The following is a 19,670-nucleotide window of genomic DNA, read 5'->3' as shown; positions in this document are numbered from 1 at the left end:
TTCCTTGCCTTTGGAGATGTGTCTAGCAAGAAGTTGTTGTGGCCGAGGTCACAGAGGTTGCTGCCTGTGTTCTCCTCTAGGATTTTGATGGATTCCTATCTCACATTTAGGTCTTTCATCCATTTTTAATTCATTTTTGTGTATGGTGTAAGGAATGGTCCAGTTTCATTCTTCTGCATGTGCTTGTCCAATTTTCCCAACACCATTTGCTGAAGAGACTGTCTTTTTTCTTGTGGGTATTCTTTCCTGCTTTGTCAAAGATCAGTTGACCATAGAGTTGAGGGTCCATTTCTGGGTTCTCTATTCTGTTCCATTGATCTATGTGTCTGTTTTTGTGCCAGTATGATGCTGTCTTGATTACAGCTTTGTAATAGAGCTTGAAGTCCAGAATTGTGATGCTACCAGTTTTGGTTTTCTTTTTCATCATATCTTTGGCTGTGTGGGGTCTTTTCTGGTTCCATACAAATTTTAGGATTATTTGTTCCAGCTCTGTGAAAAAAGTTGATGGTATTTTGATAGGGATTGTATTGAATGAATAGATTGCTCTAGGTAGCATAGACATTTTTTTTTTAAAGATTTTATTTATTTATTTGACAGAGATAGAGACAGCCAGCGAGAGAGGGAACACAAGCAGGGGGAGTGGGAGAGGAAGAAGCAGGCTCATAGCAGAAGAGCCTGATGTGGGGCTCGATCCCACAACGCCGGGATCACGCCCTAAGCCGAAGGCAGACCCTTAACCGCTGTGCCACCCAGGCGCACCGGTAGCATAGACATTTTAACAATATTTGTTCTTCCAATCCATGAGCATGGAACGTTTTTCCATTTCTTTGTGTCTTTCTCAATTTCTTTCATGCATGTTCTGTAGTTTTCTGAGTACAGATCCTTTGCCTCTTTGGTTAGGTTTATTCCTAGGTATTTTATGGTTTTGGGTGCAGTTGTAAGTGGGATTAACTCCTTAACTTCTCTTTCTTCTGTCTCATTAATACACATTCTTTTAAATAAAGATTGGAAAATAGAAACAAAGAAAGAATAGCAATAATCCTACTACTCCGTTATCACCTATCAGTTTTTTAGTATAATTTCATTCTTTATATTTAGATCTTTTTAGTAGTTGTAATCTATAATTATATAGTTTTATATAGCCTGGTCTTTTTACCTAACCATATGTAACCTTTTTCTCATATTGTTAAATATTTTTTAAAAACATGATTTTTAAGTTACATAAATGGATGTACTAAGTTCCTATTTTGGGACATTTAAGTTGTTTTGAAGATTTTGCTATTATATGTAGTGCTCAATGAACATCTTTGTACATAAATTTTTTCTCTTATTTTCTTTAGGGTAGATTCTTAGAAATGGAGTTATTATGTAGATTTTGACAAGTAGTTAGGGGACTACAGGGGGGAAGAGGAATGAACACTTTCAGTATTAACACTGTGTACTTCATATATAATCCATCTAGAGGCTCATAATGTGAGGTTATGAGGCTAGTAGAGTTGCCAGGTTATGAGGCTACTAGAGATGCCAAGAGTGATCACCGGGTTAAGGTGGTAACATTTTAGTTTAATAGAGTACAGAGATTAATAGGAGATTGGCCTACCTTGTTACCTATAATCTTCCCTAATCCCTTGAAATGAAAGTCACTGCTGCTTTCATTAAATGTCTCATAGCATATTGCTTGTGCTCCTCACATGGCACCTTCCTATTCTCATTTGTTTTATATTTGTAGAGGATCCCTTGAGGGCAAGTCTCTTGTTTTCCTCTCATCTAGCATTGTCTTGACTGTAGCATATATTACATGTTTATTCAATGTGTGATGTAAAGAAGCATTAATTAATAATCTTCTGAGACCTTAAATTGCTCCATTATGTAACATCACTCTTTTGGAATATGTTTCAGAAATCTAATAACATAGCTTAGACTATAGAATTGAAAAATGGACCTGACTTACTCATATTAATTTTTTATTTTCATTTTTGAGTGGATGCCTATTCCTTTGGTAGAGGTTCTTATTCTCTGATACAAAACTTTGGCAAAGGTGGACTGCCAACTTAGGAAAATGTAAGGTAGCAGTGGGTGCTCTTTTGATTGCCGAGTTTGGTACAAGGGGGAAGTCACATATCTTCATTTGACTTCTGTCCTCTTGCTCTTTTCCTATTCCATTTGGGTGGGTGTTCAGATAGCTTGTGGGTTGAGAATTTGTAATTTCTTAGTGTTCTTTTTTTTTTTTTTTTAAGATTTTATTTATTTATTTGACCAAGAGAGAGACAGCCAGCGAGAGAGGGAACACAAGCAGGGGGAGTGGGAGAGGAAGAAGCAGGCTCCCAGCGGAGGAGCCCGATGCAGGGCTTGATCCTGGAACGCCGGGATCACGCCCTGAGCCGAAGGCAGACGCTTAATGACTGCGCTACCCAGGTGCCCCAAGAATTTGTAATTTCTTAGTGTTCTGTATTGTCAGTGGGCTTATAATATTTATTGTTGGCTTTACCCAGGTTGGATTTTGATGATGATGGAGAAGGGAACAGTAAATTTTTGAGGTAAGATTTTAAATTTTTTCTCTAGATTTCTGATATTAAAAATTAGTTCATGATCTTTATATTTCTGACCTGTAATATTTTTGTCCTTAGGCCTAAGGTGAGTGCTTTATCCTAAAACTAAAGTTTTCTATTGTATTATACCTCATAAATTTTTTAAGCATTTTGTTAATGGCTCCAGAGGAAGAAGCTCAGTGAAGAGAGGTCAGAGAATTTCCAAGACCCTCTGTTACAGTTAGTTGCTGTGTGGTTTAAAAACAACAACAACTTACTATTTCTCACAATGCTGTGGATTGGTTGGATGGTTGTTCTGTTTTCTTTGTGGTCTTTTATCCTTGAGGTCAAACTGAGTTTCTTTACATGCTGATGGCTACAATCTGAAGGGCAAGTCCCGGTCTAAGTGCTTATCAAGCCTCTGCTTTGTATTGACATTTGCTGTTGTTCCATTGGCCAAAGCAAATTTTATGTCCATGTCCTGAGCCAGTGTGTTGGGAGGCTAAGGTATAATTCATTGGGGGGGGGGGGTCATTAATGTATCTTCCATACTTTCTGATACCCGTTGACTTCTACAGAGCAGGAATTGGAATTTGTATCCTTGAATAATGAATCTTCTGGAGCACTGAAAATGGACTTCTTGATATATTGATGGAGGAGTTCTTTCAAAGAAGGGAAATATTTATTTCTGCTAAAGATAAATTATTTGGCTTTGTTTTTAAGTAAGAAAAGCAGTAAGAGTCAAAGAAAGAAAGATAACCTTGACTGCAACCTGCCGTTTTTCCTTTTCAAAGTTGAAAATATTACCTAGGTGGGTCTACTTTGTTGAGTAACAAATATTTAATAAGTAAAGGAGCCCTGTTAAAAAAAAAAGCCATTATTTTATTATGTGATTGTCCAGATTTCATTTGTCTTACTAACTAGATGTTAAAAAATAATATATTTTGTAAGTTTTTAAACAGCGCAAAGTTGTGTGTAGTTCAGGTATGTCTTCTTTCACTTCAGACCCTTCCCCTTAGACAACTACAGTTTCCAGTTTATTGAGTATCCTTCTAGACATATTCAGTACATATGTAAGTGTATTTAAATGTATATGTGTGTACATACATTCATAATGTCCTCAGTTTTTGTTTTTGCAAGGAGAATGTCCATATTGTAAATTCCTTGCCATTGTTTAGTTTTATAATGCTTAAGTTCTGTCAGAGACATCTTTTTTTTTTCATTTTGGTAATTTTTATTTAGGCTTATACTTCTCACTACTAACTAGTTGCTGAACCCTTCCAGATATTCTTGAAAACAACAACCGTAACTTGGCTACCATGAAGAAATAGTTGCAGAACATTGCAGAAAATAATTCTCCAAAAGAGCTCTTGAGACTTCATGAGTATTAATAAATGTGAAGAGGGGATGATATTTCAATTTTGGGGGGAGGATAGACTTTTTTTTTTTAAAAGACTTTATTAATTTGACAGAGAGAGACAGCGAGAGAGGAAACACAAGCAGGGGGAGTGGGAGAGGGAGAAGCAGGCTCCCTGCAGAGCAGGGAGGCTGATGCGGGACTCCATCCCAGGACCCTGGGATCATGACCTGAGCCGAAGGCAGATGCTTAATGACTGAGCCACCCAGGTGCCCCACTAGTAGACTTATTTATACTTCTCAGTTAGTTCTGGCCCTGAGTCATTGTCTTCATTTCCACAAAATTTAGTAGTCACAAACTATATGCAGATCCAGAAAGGTTCATTTGTTCTTTCCCCAACCATAAAAAAAGACTGTCACAATTCATTTTACCTAGTGGGTCATTATGTCTGAGAGAGGCATCACCAAGTTTCTTTATCTTTTTTTTTTTTTTAAAACAATTGGAATTTTCCACTCTGGTCAGTGTGTGAAAGTCTTCCTTGCATTGTATCCATAAGTCACTAAATCTCCTTGGTGGATGCTACTTTTGAAAGTTGTAATTTATCATCTGTTTTCATTGATTTGTTCAAATGTCATTTTGTTATATTCTCTAGACACCTATAAAATCCTTTCTAATAATATCAAGGCTTTGAAACTCCAGGTACAATGTCAGAGTTTACTAGTATCCACAGTAGTGCTTCTCAGACTTTACTGTGTATGCAAAGCCACCTGGGGTTTCCTATTAAGGTGAAGATTCTAATTCAGTTGGTCTGGGTTGGCTCAGTTGGTAGAACATGCGTCTTTTGATCTTAGGGTTGTGAGTTCAAGACCCATATTGGGTCTAGAGATTACTTAAAAAAAAAAAGTAATTCAGTAGGCCTCGAGTAGGGCCCAGGGTTCTGTGTTCTGATTCATTTTTGGAATCTGCTTCCAGGCACTGACCATACTTTCAGTAGTAAGGATCTAGAAAACTCACTCTTGAGATTCAAAGTTAATATGTAAATGATAGGTCTCTCATTTCAGTTTAGGTTACATGTTTTCACTAGGAATTAGCAGCATCTGATTTAAAACATATTCTGTGTCCTAGGAACAGACCATTTGTACTTGAGCTGGAATTCAGTTACATCTCCATGTTTGTCCATTCTTCTGCTGTCCTGCTATTTTCAAAAACTGAAAATTCTTGGGGTTGGATTAGTTGAGGATTTACAGCCTGTGAAGGAGCAGTATAAATTTTGGCTCTAATTTAATATGCTGGTTTAACTGCAAATTTTGTGAGACTTACCTGTCTCCCAAAAGCACTTTCTTTTTTTTTTCTTTTCTTTTCTTTTTTTTTTTTTTTAAAGATTTTATTTATTTATTTGACAGAGAGAGACAGCCAGCGAGAGAGGGAACACAAGCAGGGAGAGTGGGAGAGGAAGAAGCAGGCTCCTAGCGGAGGAGCCTGATGTGGGACTCGATCCCAGAACGCTGGGATCACGCCCTGAGCTGAAGTCAGACGCTTAATGACTCTGCCATCCAGGCGCCCCCCAAAAGCACTTTCTGCCCAAAGTTGATAGATCTTTGTTAATATCTTGTGGCAGTGAGAAGAGGAAAATTTAGATCATCCAGAGAGTAGTGTTTTTAAAGTTAGGTTTTCCTCCCTCAACAAATCCTGTAGTTTCTGTATTTAGCAGATATGATTTATTGGCTTATTAAGTAGAAGTTGTTGGGATGAATGGATTGTGTTTCCTTGATCAGAGAAATAAAGAACATTGTTTATGTCATAATTTACAACTATCTCTGAAAAATTTCTGTGCATGAAAGAAAACAGTGAAAAGATAACGCATATAATGGGAGAAAATATTTGCAAATCATGTATCTGATAAGAGGTTAATACCTATAATATATGAAGAACTACCACAACTCAATAATTAAAACAACAACCTGATTAAAAATTGGCAAAGGACTTGAATAGACATTTTTCCAAAGAAGGTATGCAAAAGGCCAACAAGCATATGAAAAGATGTTCAACATCACTAATCATTAGAGAAATGCAAATTGAAACTGCATTGAGATACCACCTCACACTCATGATGATGGCCACCATCAAAGAAACAGAAAATAAGTGTTGGGTAAGGATGTGAAAAAGAGGGAACTCTTGTGCACTGTTGGTTGGAATGTAAATTGTAAATTTAACCCTGTGGAAAACAGTATGGAGATTCCTCAAAAAATTAAAAACAGAATCATCGTATGGTTCAGCAGCCCCACTTCTGGTTCTAAATATCCAAAGTAACTGAAAGCAGGGTCTTAGGTATTTGCACACTCCTGTGCACTGCCCCATTTTCACAATAGCCAAGAGGTGGAAGCAACCCAGATATCCATTGACAGATGAATGCATAAAGAAAATGTGGCATATATGTCCAATGGAATATTGTTCAGCATTAAAAAGGAAGGAAATCCTGGCATATGCTACAACATGGATGAATGTTGAGGACATTATACTAAGTAAAATAAGCCAGTCACAAGAAGACTATATGATCTCACTTATATGAAGTATCTAAAGTAGTCAAAATTAGAGACAGAAAGTACAGTGATGGTTACCAGGAGCTGGGGGTTTGGTGGGGAGCAGGTGGGAAGATGATGGCTAGTGTACATAGAGTTTCAGTTTTGCAAGATTAGAAAGTTCTATAGATATGAATGTGAATATAGTTAGCACTACTGAATTGTACTCTAAAATTGGTTAAGATGGTAAATTTTATGTTTCATGTTTTTTTGTCATAATTAAAACAAAACTATCCCTAACTTCAGAGAGGTGGTGACAGGGCAGTCATCTGTGCCCTCATGAGATCATCATCTGTTTTTGGAGTTTCTGATAAGTAAGGGTAAAGGAGAACATCGGAAACCTGACAAATAACAGTCATGAGTTTCTTAAATTCTTTGGGATGGTATTACTATCTCTATTGCTTTGTGATGCTTTTCCATTGGCTTTTTTTTTTTTTTCTGTTGAATATTTTTACTCCTTTCTAGTTTTTATTTCAGATGTAACAAGTATAATGCTTTGGGCTAATCTTATTTTTCTTCTTTAGGTGTGATGATGATCAGATGTCTAATGATAAGGAGCGGTTTGCCAGGTAATGTAGTAGAGCATCTTGGGCCATGTTTTGGGACCAGGCAGTTCAAGTGTATTGAGTTTAATTTGATCTCATTAGGAGTTAAATTCTCTGTCCAGTCGTCATCCTACTCTGAAAACTGACAAAATTTAGTATGACAGTTACTGTTTATGTTCAGATAACATGGCTTCAAACTGATGATACAGTTTACGCAGTGTTTTTCTGTATATGATAAGCAGCTATACAGTGTGCTTGCTGGGTGTCCACAGGAACACAGTTAGGATTTCTTGATTGCATTTATTAAATGGGTCCACAAAATATGTACAGATAATAGTTTTCCTTTAAAAATGGCAACAGAAACAATTTTTGTGGAGATGAATTTTGATTGTAACAAATTTATTTAAATTTTGTTAAGATTATGAAAAATACTTTTTTTATTCATAAATCCTTCTCAGCTAAACCATATGAGTTGAGAAGGATTTATGAATAAAAAGCAAAGTATTTGTTTTTAGAAAGTTCATTCTGTATATTTTAAACAGTAAATTAGTTTGTTTTTTAAAAATTCAGTTTGCAGCCACCTCAGCAAAATGAATAATCAAAAATCCAGAGCTTAACTTTATTGTGGATGTTGCTAGTCTGGGGACCATACCTTGAGAAGCACTGATGTAGAAGGCTAAGAAATACCAGTCATAGTAGCTTATAACTATCTGCAGCAGTAAGATGCCATCATGGGCTTTGAATAAGAGATTTTAATAAATAAAATGCACATGGGATTTTTCTCTAGTAGCAATGTACAGGATTGATTAAAGAGAAGCACTATAGTCAGGGAGGTAGATGAGAGGGTGAATAATAAGATAGCTATAGAATCATGAGTGTCTGGGCTAGAGTGGAGGCAATGGCAATAGGAAAGGAGTGAACTTAAGAGATTTTCAAATAATTTACTTATTGAAATAGATACTTATAAATACTTTAGGGTTTAAACCATCTGTAAAATGAGAAGTTAATTATAGATATCTGGGGAATAGGTTTTCAAGCTGCATTGGAAAGTCAAGCCATCATGGGCACCTGGCTGGCTTAGTCAGTAGAGCCTGCAGCTCCTGTTCTTAGGGTCCTGAATTCAAGCCCCACATTAGGTGTAGAGATTGCTTAAATAAGAAAAAAAAAAAAAAAAAAAAAAAGAATGAAAGTCAAGCCATCAAACAGTACTGGTCATACAGGTTAACAGTCTCTTGATTGAAATTCCAAAAAGCTATGAAGACATGACCTGAATTATTTTAGTCTTCATTTGTCCTACTTAATATGAATATTTATACATTCACATATTTCATTCAGAGTTACTTGAGTTGTTAAGGGATTATCGATTTGTAGTAGTAGGAGTAGTAATAGTAGGAATTTCAGATATTTAACTTTCTTTCAAACAACTTATTCCTGTAAGAGATGATTTGTTGTGCCAGTTCACCTCACATATTCTCCTTGGGAATTCAGTAGAAGGTCTGTAAAGCTGAAAATGTATGTATTTTCTCAATTCTTTGAAAAAAGGATTTGTAGTTTGTTAAGGAACCATGATAACCAATGAACATGAAACTTTACTGAATATAAGGCAGTTCTCTATGTTTCTCATCAATATACGTAAATTTCATATTTTTGTTCCTACTACTGTGTTATTTTGAGTCTCTTTTTTTCCCTGTTGCGCATTTCGTAGAAACTTTCCCACGTATTGCCAGTTATTGTATATGTCACTTTTTTTTTTTTTTTGAGATTTATTTATTTGAGAGAGAGAGAGAGAACAAATGAGTCAGTGAGCATGGGAGGGAGGGGCTGGGAGAGAGAGAGAGAGAGAATCCCAAGCAGGCTCCACACCAAGCACAGAGCTGTCGTGGGGCTCCATCTCACCATCCTGAGATCATGACCTGAGCCAAAGGCAGATGCTTAACCAGCTGAGCCACTTAACCAACTGAGCCACTCAGGTGCCCCATGTACATGTCACTTTTAGTAATGAAATAGTGTTTTAGCCTGTTAATATGTCATACGTACTTAGACATTTTATTTGAGGCTTCTTAATCTATATCTGTATTTATATCTATATATATTGTTTTTAATGGAACGGAACTGATTACTGATATACTGGCCTACCAACACCTTGATGTTTCTTCAGTTGCCACCAACCCTTACTATTTTCAGTTTTCCAGAAAAACGTAGTGGTAATCCTTTGTAGCCCCCTCCAGGGGAGGGGGAGTTGGCACTGGGGATCAGCACTGCAAAGAAATGGGAGAGTGAATACATAGAAATTTACTACTTCAGTATCAAATCAATGATAGGGGATGTGCCAGAAACCTAATTCTTCAGTTTTATTTATGTAATTTCTCCAGTGAAGCCTGTTTGGTTATTTTGTCTGTGAGTGCATGTGTGTGTGTCTGCATCTTACAGAGAGATTCTATTTGTAATCATTTGTTTGACATTCTTATCATGATTTACTGATTGATTTTTTCTTTATTATAGAATAACATGTGGGGGCGCCTGGGTGGCTCAGTTGGTTAAGCTACCAACTCTTGATTTCGGCTTAGGATGTGATCGCGGGGTCCTGGAAATGAGCCCCACATCAGGCTCTGTGCTTAGTGGGGAGTCTGCTCTCCCTCTCCCTCTGCACCTTCCCCCTCCCCCAAATAAATAAATCTTAAAAAAATAGCGTATTGGATATAATTTTATTTCCAGATTGGGAGCAGTGTGTGAGAATGATATTCCATTGTTTGGTTCTTGTTCAGACTATATATCGTTGATCTCTACAGAGATTGATTGGCAAAATGCTTTCTGTTGTTCAGACTATGTTAATTTATAATGAATGTTGGCCTTGCTTTTGTGTCAGCCTTTGTCCTGTAAGTTTCTTTTTCTTTATCCTAACAAATGGTTTTGTAGAGTTACAGGCAAGGTTCCTGTCCATATTTTAATTTTCCCTTCTCTGCATCTATTTTGTTCTATTTCCTATTTCCTTTCCTTTCCCCTCTACTTCCTTCCATCAATTCATCCATCCATCCATCCTTCTTTTTTTCTTTCTTTTTATTTTAATTTTAGCTTAGTTCATTAATTCTATTTTTAGGTCGGATGATGAGCAGAGCTCTGCGGATAAAGAGAGACTCGCCAGGTAGGAGAACAGTGTCTTTCAGCATGATGAAGCAGATGATGCTGCTTTTTCCTTTTTCTTACTCTGCTCTTTTCTTCCCCTTTCTCTTTGTGTTTTTCCTTATCTGTGGCAAGAGAGGACAAGATTTTTTAGAAGTTTGTGTGTAACAGGAACTTTGGCCTCCCCCATCAGAAAGTGGGTGAGTTGAGGGAACTTTACTAAGGAATTTAAGACATTGCTATTAGTTTTATAGTTTTCTCTTTTCTTCTTTATCTCGGCACTGTTTCACAGAATAAAAGGCTTCAGAAGCAGGGCAGTGGTGCCAGTTGGTGCTTTAGCAGGGGCATACTTTTTATCAAAAGACTAATAAATTTATCTGTTTGCAATTGGTTCCCAACATTTAGGCCTTAGCATTTATTCCACAACTCCCTAGAAAGCACACCCTTATTTTCCTGTGTAGACTCACAGGCTAGATTACTGCGTCATAGCAGTACTGGTCTTGCTTTGGTGATTGAATCTTTTGTGGTTTCCCAGAAAAGTTTTAGCAGCCTTGATGTGGCTTTTTAAAAGAGCAGCCTTCTGGACTTCAGTGCCAGAAATCTGTCAGATACTAGGACTTTAAGTTTGCTTTAAATTTGCTTTAAGTTTGAAAGTAGAATGTTATGTTTCTCAGGCAAATTAACAAATGGGGACTTAAGTGGTGAGACCTTTTTGCCATTTGAAAAGGAGACTCTAGAGTTCTCTTTGGAGACTGTTGTCAATAAGGTAGAAATACTAGGATACTAATGGTGTGCCCAAATTTTTTTATTTTCTGGCTTCTGTGATTTGGGACCACTCGGTAGGAGATAGTTCACTGATACCAGTACCTATTTTTACTACTTTCCCCCCTCATCTCATTACCTTTTTTAGCAGGGCCACAAGCTCATTTTGTTGTCATTTCCTGCTAACTCTTTAACTCTTCAGGAAGCTGATCTCGCTTGGTATGGTGGGAAAGCCATTGCATTAATTGGGAATGAGTGCTGCCTTTGGGAAAGTCACTTAGTTAACTTCTTAACCTTAGTTTGCTCTTCTCACAAAGAGATTTATGTTAGACCAGTTGTTTTTATTTTTCTTTTTGTTTTGACAAAACTTCTATTCAGATAGGATCCTTAAGTGGTAATGAAAGTAAATAAAAAAGATAAAGCAAGAGCTGCTCAAGGAGAAGCAGAAATGCAGCACATTGTTTGGTTCTCCTTGGGGCATCCCTGTGGAAGACACTGAGGAACTGTGGGGCTTTTCAGAAATCCAAATTATTTTTAACAATGATAAGATTTTGTCTTGATTTTGAGGAAATCAGCATTGGAGATGTGATCCACTTACCCTGTTGAGATCCAAATTGTCTGTTTTCAGGCCTTTTCCTCCCCACTCTACTTTTACTCTCCAATTCATTTTGCTCCAACTGGGGACCCAGAAGGGACCTTTAGTAAATGATATCTTAAAATCTCTTGAGCTCAGTACACTGGCGCCACACCCAGATAGAGAAGGTAGGACTTTGTACATTAGTGAGACAAATAAAACTTCAAAATCTTCCAGTTCTGCCTTCTAGTGTTAAGAGTAAGAGAGAAGCTTAGAACAGGCAACATATTATAGACCAAAGGAATCTATACTATCAATTCTTTTTATCGGCTGTTGGGCAATATACTTCTGTTGGAAAAAACTGGTCATTTTATTTTCAGCCTTAAAAAGTTGAATTAGTTAACATGGAGTCAGCCAAGCCAAGATTATTTGCCTCTCAGGAACTAAAGTAAATGAAATCAACATCTTTTAAGACTATCACTTCTTAAAACGTTTTTTGTTTTGTTTTGTTCTGGGGGAGTGGTAATTTACATAGGATGTGAAGTTTCCAGGACATAGGGAGAACTGCTGGTATCTGCTTATTCTCCGTCTGCCTTGTTGGTTTCTATTCCATGCCTGTTCTGCATGAGAAGGTTGGCAAACCTGACTCTACCTTCTGAGACTTAAGCACTCCTAAATCTAAAAACTACATTTCTTCAGCAGCTCACTCCGTTTTTATATCACTCTTCCCTGCTCCCAAATGGCCAGATGTGACCACCTGGGTGGGGCTTCTCCTCTCTCCATGCAGGGAAAATCATAGTGAAATTGAACGGCGGCGACGGAACAAGATGACAGCCTACATCACAGAACTATCAGACATGGTGCCCACCTGTAGTGCCCTGGCTCGAAAACCAGACAAGCTAACTATCTTACGCATGGCAGTGTCTCACATGAAATCCTTGCGAGGAACTGGGAATACATCCACTGATGGCACCTACAAGCCTTCGTTCCTCACTGATCAGGTCTCTGGGATGTACAACTCTGAGATAGTCTAGAATCTGTTGAAAATTTTTATTTTTTGGAGGGTAGATGACCATAATTCTAACTAGTGCCTTATATTGAGAGTCAGAGCCAAGCTGAGTCTGTAGATTGCTTAAAGTATAAGAATTCATATGTTAAGGAAAAATTCAGACCATGGGAAAGTAGTTTGAATTCCTGGCTATAATATTCATTAGCACTGGAACAGTGAGAAGTACAGAAGACTTGTGCAAATTATTTAGCAAGCTTATAGGTATTTTAATTTTTTTAAGGGTTTTATCAATTTTGAGAGAGTGTGTGCACACAAGCAGGGGGGAGGGCTGGGGGGAGGAGCAGACTCCCCCCGAGCAGGGACCCGCTCCCCCCACTCAGGGCTCAATTCCAGGACCCTGGGATCATGACCTGAGCTGATGGCAGACACTTAACCAACTGAGCCACCCAGGTGCCCCAAGCTTATATGTATTTTAAACTTCACTCATGAATGTAGCCTAAAAGGTGAAACAAGAGTAGAATTGTAGGAAGAAGAAATGACTGTGTCCATGGAACCAGTTTTCTCCCTTGGCTTTAGGGTTATAGAAGATGGAAGAAATCTATTTTTCATTCCTGAAGTAGCTTTCGGTTTTGGTGATAAAAGGAGTCTAACAGGGCAATTATCATTCCTTAGAGATGTGCTCTGTTACATGTAGTGAGAAGAATAGGGAAGGCGGAAACATTTCTGGCCTCTCAGGGACTTAGTCTGAATATGAATATGTGAGTGAGTGGAAGTCAGTCTGAATATGAATTTTTGAGTGGGTGGATACACACATAAGTGAAAAATAAGAGGAAAATACATACATAGAAGAAATACCTTTTTTAAATGATTGATTGATTTTAGGGAGAGACAGAATGTGAGCAGGGGGAAGGGCAGAAGGAGAAAGAGAGAATCTCAAGTAGACTCCCCACTGAGCGTGGAGCCCACTGCGGAGCTGGATCTCCTGACCCATGAGACCATGATCTGAGCCGAAACCAAGAGTCGGACACTCAACTGACTGAGCCACCCAGGCACCCTGAGAAATAACCTTTCTTCAAAACTTATTAATAATTTATATGGGACTAGATAAATATATAGTGGAGGGATGGTTAAAGTGAATAGAATGACCAGGTTTGAATGGGGATGGTTAGCAAAGACTTCTAAGAGTAAGAAAGGCATATTCTGTTTTGATTATTAAAAATAACACAGGGTTGGACACCTGGATGGCTCAGTTGGTTAAGCGTCTACCTTCGGCTCAGGTCATGATCCGGGAGTCCTGGGATCAGTCCCGCATCAGGCTCCCTGCTCGGTGGGGAGTCTGCTTCTCCCTCTGTCCTTCCCTCCTGCTTGTGATCTCTCTCTCTGTCTCTCTCTCTCAAATAAATAAAATCTTAAAAAAAAATAATAACACATGGTTATTGCAGAAAATTCTGGAAGATGCAGGAAAGAAAAAATTGACCTATAATGTCACCCTTTTATTTGGAGGATTAGAAGGAAGGAATGTGGTTTGGAAGAAAGCAATAAGAATAATTTTCCAAATAGGAGTGTCTATATGAAAACACACATAGCATGGATTATATATATATATGTACTTTGAAATAGTTAGTTTGTTCTAACAATATACATAGAGATACTGATTGAACAGACTCCAGTTTATATAGTCACTAGTGGAAAGAGACATGTAAATAAATCACAATATAAACACACAATTAGTTCTATCATAGAGGTACGATATTAAAGTCCTGTAGAAGTATAAACATGGAAAAGGAGAGGTAAGGGATTAGTGTCATAAATACTGCGAATAATTTGAGCAAATGCCTATTGAGAATGATTGGATTATTCAAGGCAAATGAAATAGTTTAGCAAGCCTTGGGAGATGATAATAGGGAGTAGGCTGGGACCTGATCATGGAATATTTAGGTGTTATGTTACAGAATTTAGGTATTAATTTTTAGGCAATAGGGAGCCATCAGAAATGTATCAGTCAATGGGGTGCCTGGGTGGCTCAGTCAGTTAAGTGTCTGATTCTTGATTTTGGCTCAGGTCATGGTCTCAGAATCATGAGATTGAGCCCCGAGTTTGCTCTGTGCTGGGCGTGGAGCCTACTTGGGATTCTCCTTCTCTTTCTGCCCCTCTCTCATCACTCTCCCCCAAAAATGTATTAGTCAATGTAGAGCATTTTAAGGCTGGATTTGAGAGAATGAACGCAGAGAGACCGTTTCCTTAGTCTTGGCATAAGATGACTAGGACAATGATGTAGTATTGGAAATAGAATTGATAAAACAGTTATAACTAGAGCATGAGAGAGAGTAATTAGATTTTGATCTTATAGCCTGAGAGGAAGGTGATACTGTTAATCAAGAAAGGAAATGCTAGAAGAGCACAGAGGATTGTTCTTTGGAGGGGGAAATGTGACTGCTTTTGAGATGTTGAAATTGAGTTGCTGGTAGAATATCTAAGTTGAAAATGTTTAACAGTTATTTGGTTGGAATTTAGGTCTACTTAAAGCTAAAGAAGAAAAAATTTAGGTGAGTCTGGAGATGTAGACTTGGGCATCATTTCATAGCAGAGAGGAGTAGATATAATTTTGCAGGGAGAGAGTATGGTATAAATAGAGAAGAGAACTTTAGAACCTTAGAAATATCTATACTTAAGACTTGAACAAAGGGAAGGGTGCCTGAAGCAGAGAAGGGACATTTAGAAAGGCAGCAAAAGTTGGAGGATGGTGTCGTAGAAGCTAGAGGAAAATAAAAGGATGGAATGGACAACATTACTAGATTCTGGATAGAGATTGAGTAACATGATAAAGACCCAGGAAAGGGGACTTGAATTGGCAGTCAGGAGAACACTGCTAAACCTGCTGCAAACAACATGAATGGTTTAGAGTGACAACTGTAGTGGGATTGAGAAATAAATGAAAGGTAAGAGAATAGAACCAGTGAATATAACATTACTCTTAATATAAACCTGGCACTGAAAAAGAGATGAGTTGGGCAAAATTGAGGAAAGATTTGTATAGAATTGAGAAAACTTGATCATATTTATAGATCTGAGGGGAAAGAGAGTGAAAATGGGAGTGTTTGTAGAGCAAGATCCGAAAAAGAGACCAGGGGGGTGAGATCAAGGACTAAATTATTGTTAGTGGGAAACCTTTTTTATTCTCCATCTTGAGTCCTGAGATAGGAGGAGGTGAATAGTGACATAGAGAGATTGAGGAAATATCTATTAGAAAAAGCTGTCGTGAAGGCAATTACATTTAGAGTGCAAAGCTAGGTCTGTGGATCAGGCAGGAGCCAGCAATTGCTTATGGAGAGGTGCATAAATAAGGCCTTAAATGTCTTCCTTCCTTCCATGAATAATACTTGGCTTTTAAGAGTTCAGTATTAACTTTTATTTCTCTTCTTTGGGCAGGAACTCAAACATTTGATCTTGGAGGCAGCAGATGGCTTTCTGTTTATTGTCTCATGTGAAACAGGCCGGGTGGTTTATGTCTCTGACTCAGTGACCCCAGTTTTGAACCAGCCACAGTCTGAATGGTTTGGTAGCACACTCTATGATCAGGTGCATCCAGATGACGTGGACAAACTTCGTGAACAGCTTTCCACCTCCGAAAATGCCCTGACAGGTATGAATTATGTGGATTGAAAAGAAATGGGAAGCCCTTTCTTTTTTTCCTGAAACAGAAGAGGTGTTTTAGCTCTTCAGTTTGTTCAGTGAATCTAGCTAGCAGGGCTTCTAGAAATTTTCTCCCATAATGAATATAATAATTTTTTTCTATCCACACGCAGGTAATATAATTTGTAGCTTATCCTTAGAAAATGTTTCTTTAGTGACAGTGCACATATAAAAGTTTATTACTGTAAATAAAACAGTAAAAACCAAATCTACAATGAACTGTTTTTTCCCTTCTAAAAGAATTAAATTATCCATTTTTCTGTCTCATTTGAGACAAATCTCATAATTTTTTTTGGTATTTTTTCTACCTGTTTGCGCATATCTTTAGCTTTATACTGGGTTCTATGTTAATAGATTTTATTTTAGAGGGGAATGGTTATCAGTATATAAGTTGTTACTGTTGTTTTTTTATATCTGTACTATTTTTTGGTCTTATTTTTATTTTTGTTTCTTTCCCCTATTTTAAATCTATTCAGTCCTTTTGCCAGAGTTTGGCTATAGGAAACACATCTGCTTCTTAAACAACTCTGGAAAAAAATTTAAAGTGAAAGCAAATCAAAACTGTTAATTAAGGACCGCCTGGGTGGCTCAGTTGGTTGAGTGTCCCAGCTCTTGGTTTCGACTCCGATCGTGATCTCAGAGTCTTGGGATTAAGCCCCGTGTCAGGCTCCATGCTGAGCCGGAGTCTACTTGAGATTCTCTCTCTCCTCCTCCCTCTGCCCCTCCCTGGGCTTAAGCACACACGTGTGCTCCCGTGTTCTCTGCCTCTCTCTCATTAAATAAATGAGTAAGTAAGTAAGTAAATAAATAAATAAAATCTTTTTAAAAATTGGTAATACAAGAAAGTCCTTTATTTATTTATTTATACTTACTTAATTCAATTAATTAACATATAATGTATTATGGTTTCAGAGGTAGAAGTCAATGATTCATCAGTCTTACTGTATCACTGCCTTTCTTAATGTGCATCACCCAGTTACCCCATCCCCCCCATCCCAGCAGCCCTCAGTTTGTTTCCTGTGATTAAGAGTCTCTTGTGGTTTGTCTCCCTCTCTGTTTTATTTTTTTTTTCCTCTTGTTTTATTTTTTCCTCTCTTCCCCTATGATACTGTTTTGTCTCTTAAATTCCACATATGAGTGAGACCATATGATAATTGTCTTTCTCTGATTGACTTATTTCACTTAATATAATACTGTCTAGTTCTATCCATGTCATTGCAAATGGCAAGATTTCGGTTTTATTAATTGTGTTTTTGTTTTCCCTTCTTTTAGGTCTTTATGGATTTCATGTTTCTAGTTCTTTTTTCCAAAAGTTGCTATTCGTTTCTTTTTTTTTTTTTCTTTTTAAGATTGTATTTATTTCTTTGACTGAGAGAGCACACAGCAGGGGGAGCAGCAAAGGGAGGGAGAAGAAGGCTCTCCACTGAGCAGGGAGTCTGATGTGGGACTCGATCCCAGGACCCTGGGATCATGACCTGAGCTGAAGGCAGACGCTTAACCAACTGAGCCACCCAGGCGCCCTCGCCGTTCATTTCTATATAATAAAGGGAGGCACAGTTTTGGCTGGAGATAGATATTGTGTTACTATAGCATACAAAATTATTTGTTTTTAAACAATAACATTCCCTCAGTCTGCATGTGTGCGCACACATGTATGTGCATGTGTATAAAAATGAGACCCAAGAATATAGCCGGGCCTCTTGCTTGCGAATACTACTTTCCACTCCCACCTTCCTTCCTTGCACAATGTTATCTCCAGTCCTGCCTTTGAATCTAAGAATAACATTCATTGATGGGAGTTGAGGTATTTTGGACTTGAAAAAAAATCCATCCCCTACTTGTCCTCTTCTTTTATAAGCAAGGAGATTGGAGGGCATGAGTAGGATACTTATTTATCTTTGCCTCCAGTGTCTCTCCTGTCCCTTTTCACCACATACAAGAACACACTCCAGACTATTTTTCACATCATTTTCAGGGCGTATCCTTGATCTGAAGACTGGAACAGTGAAAAAGGAAGGTCAGCAGTCTTCCATGAGGATGTGTATGGGCTCAAGGAGATCATTTATTTGCCGTATGAGGTGAGTGTCAGGCTGAGGACTGTGATTTGATAGAAGAAAAATTAAGAGCAGGGGGTTTGAATTTTGGTTAGGGGAAGTAAACTTAAATCCAAGCTCTAGTTGGATTAAATTTAACTGTCAAGACCCACACGGATTATAATAGAATAAAGTGTTTGATAAGGAAACTAAAAATTTAATGAACTCCTCCTATGCCAGATATTATAAGAGACTTATCACTGTCATCTCATTTCCCACATCTGTCCTTTGGGGTTGAATTCATGGTTACTATTCTGCTGTTTAAAAAAAAAAAAAAAGCCTCAAAATTAACTTCCCAGGATTACAGAGATAAGGTCTGGTATAGGATTTTATTTTAATCCAGAGTAGTTGGATTCCAAAACCTGTATTTTTTCCCAGGACATCACAAGACAACATCCATGTACTCAGCCCATTTCTGCATTTTTCTTTTTTTCATAGAGTGTTGATACTTTCTTACATCTTTCAGTTAGTATTTAGTGTTTATAATTATAAATTATACTTTTTTAGTATTCTGAAGAAAGATGGTGGTACATTCTACATAGGTAGAAAAGATACCTCTTAAAGTAGCAAAGTAAGTTCAGGTTGTACGGTGGAAATTGCCTACATTGTACTGAGAGGATGCTTATTAGAAATGATGAGTAGGATATTAAGAAAGGTTTCCTGAGAGTTATATGGCTTACTGGTTTAGAGTAACTTCTGAATCTAGACTACTAGGTTTGCCACTTACTATCTTCTGAGACCTTGAGCAGATTACATGACTACTTTGTGTTGTGATTTCGTCTAATGTTGGGAATTATATTAATATCAACCTCATAAAGTTGTTAATAAGCATGAGATAATAAACATATGTAAAGATGCTTAGAATAGTTCATGGCACACATTAAACTCTAAGTTTTATCCATTATTTTAAAGAAATGAGCTAAGGAAGGTAGAGAGGGTGGGTGAGAATGTCGCAATATGTGGGCATGGCCTATGTAGAGACATGGGCAAGAGTAAGATAAATAATAAGGAAATGTTGCAAATAGATTGGGTTGTGGTATAGAACAGGAGTCTGCAAACCACAACTCTTTATTTGTAAAAGAAGCCATAGGAACATAGCCATGTGCATTTGTTTACATATTGTCTATGGCTGTTTTCATGCTCTGATGGCTAGTTGCAACAGATTGTATGACCCACAAAAGCTGAAATATTTAGCATCTGGTCCTTGATACAAAAAGTATACTGACCCCGATGTGGAGAATTTCTGCAATTGAAGAGTATGTGGAACATTTTGAACTTCAAATTCTGGGCAGTTACAAATTTAAAAATATCAAGCCCGACTTCTGTATCTTTCTGTGTCTAGTTGTATTTAGAACCCCTTTTTCTGGCTGTTAATGGATGGGGGTTCTTTAATAGCACAGCTTACTTGCT

General features: G+C 37.6%; 1 protein-coding gene across 8 annotated transcripts in view; it reads left to right on the top strand.

The window, feature by feature from the left end:
* ARNT (aryl hydrocarbon receptor nuclear translocator) overlaps positions 1–19,670 on the top strand; it is a 66,016-nt gene that overhangs the window by 22,948 nt on the left and 23,398 nt on the right. For 5 of the 8 annotated variants that reach the window (XM_045790611.2, XM_045790612.2, XM_045790614.2 and 2 more), the window contains exons 3-8: positions 2,493–2,537; positions 6,989–7,033; positions 10,107–10,151; positions 12,253–12,466; positions 15,904–16,117; positions 18,143–18,245. In XM_045790611.2, coding sequence (XP_045646567.1) covers positions 2,493–2,537; positions 6,989–7,033; positions 10,107–10,151; positions 12,253–12,466; positions 15,904–16,117; positions 18,143–18,245 — 666 coding nt within the window. Of the gene's footprint in view, positions 1–2,492; positions 2,538–6,988; positions 7,034–10,106; positions 10,152–10,269; positions 10,330–12,252; positions 12,467–15,903; positions 16,118–18,142; positions 18,246–19,670 lie in introns of those variants that run through there. The other 3 variants (XM_045790615.2, XM_045790613.2, XM_087866255.1) reach the window with 2 other exon arrangements.

The sequence above is a fragment of the Ursus americanus genome, chromosome 12 (genome assembly GCF_024610735.1).
Source record: "Ursus americanus isolate L20-20 chromosome 12, mUrsAme1.1.p, whole genome shotgun sequence".
Classification (NCBI taxonomy): Eukaryota; Metazoa; Chordata; class Mammalia; order Carnivora; family Ursidae; genus Ursus; species Ursus americanus.
The sequence above is the reverse complement of the archived record's forward strand: the minus strand, read 5'-3'. Positions and strand labels throughout refer to the sequence as shown.